The sequence below is a fragment of the Phyllobates terribilis genome, unplaced genomic scaffold (assembly GCF_046119375.1).
Source record: "Phyllobates terribilis strain yellow unplaced genomic scaffold, ASM4611937v1 Scaffold_1__5_contigs__length_1240528914, whole genome shotgun sequence".
Lineage (NCBI taxonomy): Eukaryota > Metazoa > Chordata > Amphibia > Anura > Dendrobatidae > Phyllobates > Phyllobates terribilis.
Genome location: NW_027362761.1, coordinates 5,456,905 through 5,466,495, shown reverse-complemented (window position 1 = coordinate 5,466,495; position 9,591 = coordinate 5,456,905). Strand labels below are relative to the sequence as shown.

Here is a 9,591-nt window from a genome sequence, read left to right as displayed (position 1 = left end):
GTTTTTGTTAAGTATATAATTCCACATGTGTTAATTCATAGTTTTGATGCCTTCAGTCTGAATGTACAATTTTCATAGTCATGAAAATACAGAAAAATCTTTAAATGAGAAGCTGTGTCCAAACTTTTGGTCTGTACTGTACATCTATGCAGTTGCACTTGTTTTTATTATGTTTTAATGTTTTGTTTAGATGGTTGTCATGACAACTGGGATGGGCTCGGAGTAGGAGAAAGAGGTGGAGCACACTCTCCCCAGTGTATAAAAAGCCCCAATCAAGTCCTCTGCACTTTAAACCTGTAATTTTTATTGCACTTCTGGCTTGACAAATGCCCGCTAGGGCCGAAACGTTGCATCGTCTACGTCGTTTTTGTATTTCACTATGCGATTTTAAGGATGGAATAAAGGCTACGTTTTATCCCTATTATTCTCTGGTGCCTTGGAATTTTTGGATTTTTCAAAAAGTCAAATGGTGCTCTTTAGATTCTGAGCCCTGCCGTGTCCCCAGAGAGTCATTTTCCTTCACATATGGGGTATTGGCGTACCCAGGAGAAATTGCACAAAAGATTGTGAGGTCCATTTTCTCCTACTACTTTTGTGAAAATGAAAAATTTGGTGCAAAACTAACATTTTTGTTGGAAAAAGTAAAATGGTCTTTTTTTACATCCACATTGCTTTAATTCCTGTGAAGCACCTCACGAGTTAAATTTCTTGCATGTGGTTTTGAGCACCTTGAGGGGTGCAGTTTTTAGAATGGTGTCACTTTTGGGTATTTTCTGTCATATAGACGCCTCAAAGTCACTTCAAATGTGATGTGGTCCCTACAAACATTTTTTTGTTAAGTTTGTTAGAAAATTGAGAAATTGGTGATCAACTTTTTGTGCTGATGTAAAGTAGACATGTGAGAAATGTTATTTATTAACTATTTCTCTAAATCTCTGGTTTAAGAGCATAAAAATTAAAAGTTTAAAAATTGCGAAATTTTCAAAAATGTTGCCAAAATTCTGATATTTTCACAAATAAACACAAAAAATATCGGCCTAAATTTACCACTAACATGAAGTACAATGTGTTGTGAAAAAACACAGTCTCAGAATCACTGGGATCCATTGAAGCGTTCCAGAGTAATTACTACATAAAGGGACTCCGAGAATTGTAAAATTTGGTGAGGAAGGTGAAAACAGGCTTGGGGGTGAAGGGGTTAAGCTGCATTTATCAGACACAATAATAGTCAGAGTTATTTTGACTTTTTTAATACAAAGCTGATATTTCTACATACATTATGGTGAGTAAATCACATTTCATTGCTGTTTCAATTACAGTTATAAAGAGTTGACAGTTGCACTTTACAATTAAGATGAACAGAAGGTTGAAATTTATTTTTTAAAATAGTTTGTGTTACTGAATGCAGCGACCACTGTCTTGTGACTACAGTACACGTTTCTTCCACAATAATTTCTCTCTAAATGTCAGCACATCGTACCATTTTCTGTACATTCTGAGTGTTGTTTCTCAAGGATTTTATTCTTGTATGGGGAGGCCAGATTGTTCTACAAAGAATGAAGTATTACAAAATATGCACAATTCTGCATTACACATTCCTTTGTAATATGCTATTATTCTTAGGTTACATGTTGGGCAATTGATATATAATGGAGTTGCTGCAAATATCAAACAGGTTTTAGAACATTACCTATTAAATAGATTTTTTTTTAACCCCTGCCTCTCTTCTCTCCTAAAAGAAAGACATCTGAGAATTTTAGCACACATATGTACTCCATGGGAAAGGAAGGGCACAGACAATAGTGCGAAGGGTCTTGTGAAAAGAGTTATATTCTATTTACATGGGTTTGCTCTTGTTTTGTGGTTTTTTTTTTCTTTTTATGTAAATAAATATTTTTGGTACATTTAATATAAGCCCGACTTCCTTGGTTAGGTGGAATGATGTGCTATATTCTTTCTAATCACTAGGAACAATCCAACAGAATTTATTCTCTGTCAGTAGTAGAAAAAGTAGACCGAAGACGAGCAGCTCACTGGGTTGTATAGTAGCCATTGCCTAGAACATCTCTACAGTGAAAAAATAGACAGTCTTTAACAGAATATGAACTGTAGAATGTCTCGTCATTACATTGATATTTTTCTCTTTACAAAAAGGCAATACAATATAAAAAAGGGTCTAATTTTAATGTCACTTGAATGAATACAGATACAATACTTAAAAGCAAGCTACTGATGTACACTTTGAAATATACAAGCTGCACTTTGGATTTTGGACTCACGGCATTGTGGACATTAAAAAAGAAAAAAACAGTAAAAATATAAAGAAATTATTGGCCACAGTCACTTCACTGCTGGACATCAGGGTACAGCACTTTCCTGCCCTATCTCCTCTCTCATTTACAATCAACAAAGGAACTTTAAGAAAATTAAACATTTCTTTATGTTAAATCTTCTAGGAGAGATAAGATAGGCTGAAACCTTTTGTAGGGTGTAAATCAAGATGTGTGCAAATTATTAGTAATAAAGTCCAACATAACCGTAATGTATAGGAATGATGCAAGGCAGAGGCAGGTAGTGGTGGCTCATTGGGCAAGTTACAACTTATCCAGCCATGGTTTTCACCAGCAGCCTGCTTCATTTTCCTTTTGCCTGGCTTACTTTTTCTTAATGGGCTCTTGGTAAAGTTACAACACACGTATAAATAACTAAATTTACCAGTTCACAAACATTGCAGATATTCTGTCGGAACAGTTCTACTTTAAAAGTTTGAAAATAAAATGAGCCTCAAGGATGCAACATCAGTTCCTCTTATCTTCTTATGAAAGAACATACATTGTTACACAATCTGGGATTACCACTTTTGGTACAAGATCCATGTACAGTATATTCAAGAACAGTGATTGAATTATCACATTAAAAGCATTTTAAAATATAAGTCACCTAAATCTCAGAAAGTCTCCTTACACCACAGAATTCTGAATGTGACATCTGTAAAAATGCGTTTAATCTCCCACCCCTGGTGTCAGAGTCTTTCAGTTTATGAGTTCAGGCCTTTTAAGAGGGTCAGCAGAAACTGTGATGATGTCTGTGATTGACCATGTTCAATTAAGATGGCTTCTTATGTTGCATAGTGATCAAAGCTGCCCAGATACTCCAAACTAGCCTGGTAGCAAAACTGGTATTCATCCTAAGAAAGAGAAGAAAGTATTTCATATAAGTTTTACCCTGCACTATTTAAACACATGGAAACATATTTTAGCACGTTTTTTTTTTAAGTTATGTAAATTTCAACAGACAACATTCTGATAAATGCTTGGCACTGTGCATAGGCTATTGTGCATGGACATAAGGGCTGTCAACCGAAGCACACGTCAGGAAAGCTAGTATTAGTATAGAGCTGTATGGGATTTAAAGAAGTTGTCCACTACTTGTCCCCGCCTCCTGTCGACATCAGCTACAGCCGGACTTCCTCTGCATGTTCGATTTGTCCTAAGGCGAAGACAGTGATGCCAGCGCAGATTGGGCACCGGGCTCATGTGTCACAACAACCGCAGGGGAGCTCCGGGACAGCGAGTGCTGACACTGTGGAAACGGGGCTGGCACAGGAGGTGAGCATAAACTTTTTTATTTTATAGGGGCTAAGCATTTAGTTCAAGAAGGGCGTTGTCCTAGTAGTGGACAACCCCTTTAATATCTCACGATAGAGCCTCCAAGTCTCTCATATGAGAATATGCACTAGTTAACACTGAATTCGCTTTTCACCTACAATGCTTAGTTGATATGCCAAAAAACAGCAGTAACATTTTTAAAGTTTCTGCTACCCCATCTGATAGCAGCATAACGTAGGGGCAGAGACCCTAATTCCAACAATGTCACTTACTGAGCTGCTTGCTGTCATTTTTATAAAAATCACTGCTTTCTCTGCTGCAGATCTACCAGTACTCTGAATGCTGAGGTCTGTAGAACCCACTTGTATCACTAACGGGTAGCTTTCTGCCCAATGTACAGTGCACAGAGGAAGCTGCCAATCAATGCTGGGGCGGAGTTATACACAGCTCATGAATATGGAGAACTACCTGGCATCAGATTTACTAGTCCTTTAGTGATAACCTCCTGCTGATAAAACAATTATTTTACGCAAACTACAGCAACCCAGTAAGTGACACATTGCTGGAAACAGGGTCTCTATTTGTACATAATACTGCTCTCAGATTAGGCGGCAAAACCTGGTGACAGATTCCCTTTAAGCCATCATTATTGTCCAATTTAATTGCATAAGGCATGAATTACACTACTATTTTGCATAGTTCTGCATTTTTACAACTATATAAACTTAAAGAGAAACTGTCAACATTAGTGGAATGGCTGTATAGGTCCTAGCATGACAATTAATACCAGCGCTGAAAAATTACGTTTTGAAGTCACATGCAGATTAATCTGGAAGTGCACACACATGACCCCAATGCACTTTCATTTAAATTTGTACGAAAGCTACACAAGAAATAGCAACATGTTTTGGAATCAGATTTTTATTTTCGGTAATGTAGTGTCATCTAATGTAATAATGTAGTAATGTGGAAATAGTTATAAATATAGTCAGAAATCAAGATATGCTGGAATTTTATAACAATCAGAACACAAGTACAGAGAGAAAAGAGGCATAGCATTGTACAATTTTGTGAAACATACCTCTGTCTGCACCATTGCAGGTCTTTGAGTTCGCAGCATCTTAACAGTTTGAAAAACATCTACCACACCTTCGTAACGCATTCTCTCTAGGACTATACTGAGGGTGATAAATACCCCTGTTCTGCCGACTCCAGCACTAGAGAACCACCAAATGAAAATGTCATTTCAAATGAAAAGTCGTGAAAAAATGGAGAGAGTAAATGAAAAATTCCATACAAGTAAATTGCACAACTTGCATTTAATATACTCTCACTTGAATATTACAGGCAGTTTACCATCTGTCTGAGCTGGAATCAGTTGTCTATAGTTTGCCAACAGTCTGAAGTACCACCACATGTGAGAAAATATGGATAAAGTTTAGGGGGGGCTCATTCATTAAGCTGTTTAGATCAGAATTCTGTCGTCATAAGTCACAATATTTTTGCACAACTTGGAAATTGCACAAAAATATTAGGACGTTTTCACGCCTGTCTCAGCCAGCTACATCAATGTGGATAGAGCATGGGTGGGAATGGAGAGTGGCTTCTCCTGCCCATTAAATTCATGGAAAGTTACCAAACCTCAGTGGCATAACTTATTGCACTCCAGTCTGAGAGGAGTGAACTTCTGGTAGCGGGGCACACCAGTTATGAAATGTGCTTAATGAGATATGAACTTTGTACTCTAGCGAGAAGATATGATGGTGGTTGTTTAAATGTCTGTTCACACGCACAGATCAAAGCGAACGATGAGTGCAGAGCGATCTACAGTAGATCACTCAGTGTACATAGACTGCAATGGTTCTCAGCAGTGTGAGTCCTGTTTACACAGGATGATGCAAAGCCAAGAACACCGATTTTTTTGTGCTGCATAAAAGATTATTTTACCCGATGAATGAGTTGTGCTCGTTCATCGGATGATCATCAGCCTAGTTACACAACAAGATAATCAATCATGAAATAAGTGTTTTTAACAATGTTGGTTCGCGTTTATTTTGCAGTGTAAGGCTATGTGCCCACGTTGCAGAAATGAAGCAGAAAATTTCTGCTTCATTTCTGCAAGTCCTCTCCTGGAAAAATGCATGTGGAATTCCGCATGCGTTTATCGAGCGTTTTCCACATGCGGAATTGCCTTGCGTTTTTTAATGTATTGCAAAAGGCAATTCCGCTTGCGGAAACACAAAATTAATGAACATGCTGCGGATTTTTGAACGAAGCATAAACGCTGCGGAAAAATCCGCAGCGTGGGCATTGACATTGCGGAATGCCATTGAGGACCATGGGGGTGCGGATTACCAAGAGTTTTTGAAGCGTTTACGCTGCGGAAATTCCGCAGCATATACGCTTGAAAAACGCTACGTGGGCACGCAGCCTAAATGTAGCTTTCACTGTGAATCAATCTTCTCTTATGTAGATTTTGTAAAGGCCTTTACAAACATTAGATCGAAGTCGGCAACAACCGCCATTATTGGGCGGATCAACTGACAATTTAATATGCACATGGGTCTCCCAATTTTATCTTCACAGGTGAGTTCAGAAGATGAGAGGCAAGAGCTACAAACTTAGTGATCAAGCAGTTATGGCATGATGTATCACCAGGACGTATCATACATTTACTGCATGGTGCATAAACTACAGACAATTTACACAATGGTACTGAAATATATTGCACCAATCTTTATAAAAGTCATATGGATTCCTACCTGCAGTGAACAGATATAGGACCATCTTGCCCAAACTGCTCCTTTGTTTTGTGCACTTGGCCTATGAAATCGATGAAGCCTTCGCCTGATTTTGGCACGCCTTGTTCTGGCCAATCAGTGAACTGAAACTGTCGTACCGTGCGAGACTGGCCATCCTATAATAGGAAAAAAATAAATAATGAAATAAAACAATGACATAGAAAATATTAAGAATCTCTCTCTTCCTCCCCTATCTGCCATTTGTCAGAAGAGCTGAGGCTTTGGCCAGTTGCTTCTAAGCAAATAGCAGTCCAGCCCAGAGGAGGCAAACTCATTACCATACGAATGGAGCTTCTAGTAACAGAGGTCTGTGATAAATATACACCTGGGTCAGGAGGATGCAGCTCCTAGCTTCTAAAGAATTCTCTCTTACCCCCAGGGCATCCCCTACTTGGTCAACACAAATCTGCAGTCTCACCGGCACCAACACGAAATATCAGAAGTTCTATACTTCCGATAATAATGGGACACATATTTTTAGCGGAAAGGTCAGCTAAGGAACAATACGCATATTTTTACGGATCTGTGAGCCCTTCCGGTGAGCTGTAATGCAAAAGTACAAAAATAACAGACCACAGCTATGCCATGTGTAGTCTCTAAAGAAAGGTAAATTCATAATAAAAAATATGGCATGACTTGCGAGCTTCTGCGATCAACCAACAAGGAGTTATTGCAGACGTTAGATATTTTAATAAACTCATGAAGGGTGGAGCCCACCCCACGTGAGGTCATCGCAGGGGAGTGTGTGGGCAGGTCTCCCCTTCGGCATAAAAGATCCAACTGAAGATTGATACTCATGCTGGAAGTTACATATTTATGTGTAAGCAGGGGTCATGTTCGCATAACAAACATTGGAATGCTTCCCTCCAGCTAGACTGAATCGTCTCTGCGATCTGTCGAGTAAGATCTTCTATTAATCCCTTTAATTTTGGTGTAACTGTATATTCTGTACTTTATTGTCTCCATTTGTATATTTTTCCTAAAAACTGCCTCCCTTTTGGATTAAATATAAAATTTAATAGTCTGTTCCTTCTGTCCTGTAATCGTTCTTACCAGAAAGCAGGCGTCCAATCAGGCCTGTATTGTATTTCAAATCTGATCGGTGGTAGCAGTGAATAATCATAATTGGGCTATCGTGAAGCTGGCAGTGATCGAACGGGGGCGTATACACATATTCCATGAGTTGGAATCCGGAGGTGTGCACGCCATAAGCGCTATTCTTGCTTGCCGATAGCTACGTAGCGAGTAAACGGGATCGTGTGTGTGCGAATCCCTGACAAACCTGACAAAGTGACGGCAGCGGTGGGATATTGTGTGATCCCCCCGGTATTGTTCCTGACAAACAACTTCATTTATTTGAACATTTCACTTTGCTGAATATGAAAAGTGTTGTTTATCTTCTATAAGCCAAATAAAATCTGACAACAAAAATTTGAATCACCACATTAAGGTAATGCAGTCATGGCCGAAAGTGTTGACACCCTTGAAATTGATCCAGAAAATGAAGTATTTCTCCCAGAAAATTATTACAGTTACAAGTTTTCTTACACATGTTTATTTCCTTTGTGTGTATTGGAACAATACAAAAAAAAACAGAGAAAAAAAGGTAAATTAGACATAATTTCACACAAAACCCCAAAAAAAGAGATGGACAAAAGTGTTGGCACCTTCAACTTAACACTGGGTTGCACACACTTTGGAATAAATAACTGCAATCAATCGCTTCCTATAACCATCAACAAGCTTCAGTTTCTGGAACAATTTCAAGGGTGCCAACACTTTCAGCCATGACTGTATACCTAAGGGCTCATATTTATTTGTGAGAAAAAACGGACGAGTGCAATCCGATTAAAAATCGTATTACACTCTGACCAATGTTATTCTATGAGTTACAGCTCATCTGCGATTTTTTTCTCAGCTTAAATTGGACTGAGAAAAAAAATCGCAGCATGCTGCGTATGCCGCGTATCTCGGGCGAGACTCGCCAATGCAAGTCAATGTGTGCGAGAAAAAAAACGGACGGCATACGGACCATCCGTATGACATCCAATTTTTATGGATACATTACCATTCTGCAGCATAGAACACTGTAAATGGTCCTGTAAATGATTGCAGAATGGGTGAGTCACATCCAATTTACGGAAGAAAGTAAAGCATGCGGCAACTTTTCACGCACTCAGACCGAAGATACGGTCATGTGAACGACCCCAAATATACAGATATTACACCGTTACTTACAAATGTTAAGTTCTATCAGGCCAAATACACAATTTGCTGTTTCTTATTATTTATTTTTTATCATACTGATACTATGATAGTGCTGACGCATATGGCCACTTTTGTGTGTAATTGTTCGCGACCAGACACATACTAGCATATGATTGCATTGTATGCTGTAACATTTATTGTCAGCGCCCCCATATGGTTCCCTGCCCTCCACCGCACCAGCAGCTTACTCGTGCTCCTCTCCCTCCTTTCCCTGTGCACGCCGCACAGGCTTCCAGCGACGCACCTAGTGCACGCTCCCCTGCTCTTAAAGGGGCATCGCGTACCTGCAAAGGTAACCCCAGCCAACAGCTGGGAGGCATCCGCTATAAAATGCACACTCCCCAATAAGGAGGTGTCTGAACAACCCCATATAGTTTCTTAGTGGTAGTGTGTTTGCAACTGTATATTGTTAGGTTCCCCATCTTTAGTGTAATATAGTTATTTCATTATTCAGTTTCATCCCTGTAGTCTTGTGTAGTTTATTCGTGACCCTGAAGCTGCTCCGGCGGTACCTGAACCGTCTCCCGAAAACCTATCCCCGAAGTCAAAGTTGTCCACACTGTCAGTCAGTCTACGAATCCTTCCTGTCTGTGACTCCGCTCCCGTGTCTCCGTCCAGCGAACCCGACCCCGGGATCGGCAGCTGAGGTACTGGGGACTAACTAGGAGTGGTACCTGGCGGCTACCTGCAGCTCAATCTGACTCCATCATCAGGCGCTCCAGTGAACACCAGGTAGCCGATTAGCTACACCCCTCCTAGCTAAAGCTAAGGAGCAATACGGTAAAAAATAATAATCTTTATTAAATACTTTTAGTACAATAAATAGTTCGGACACAGCACAGACAAACAGAGACACCCAGAATCAGGAGAGGGACGGTGGGGGAGCTCCAGGAGTTTATGGCACGTCTTAATAC

At 39.6% G+C, this 9,591-nt stretch overlaps 1 protein-coding gene across 1 annotated transcript in view; it reads right to left on the bottom strand.

Annotated features, from left to right (window-relative positions):
* Positions 1-1,234: 1,234 nt before the first annotated feature.
* Positions 1,235-9,591, bottom strand: part of PTPRS (protein tyrosine phosphatase receptor type S) — a 600,332-nt gene continuing 591,975 nt past the window's right edge. Inside the window, exons 32-34 of the mRNA XM_073652674.1 lie at positions 6,371-6,525; positions 4,690-4,825; positions 1,235-3,187 (exon numbers count right to left, since the gene is read on the bottom strand). Of these exons, the coding sequence (XP_073508775.1) occupies positions 3,119-3,187; positions 4,690-4,825; positions 6,371-6,525 (360 nt within the window). The 3' untranslated portion in view covers positions 1,235-3,118. The remainder of the gene's footprint in view (positions 3,188-4,689; positions 4,826-6,370; positions 6,526-9,591) is intronic.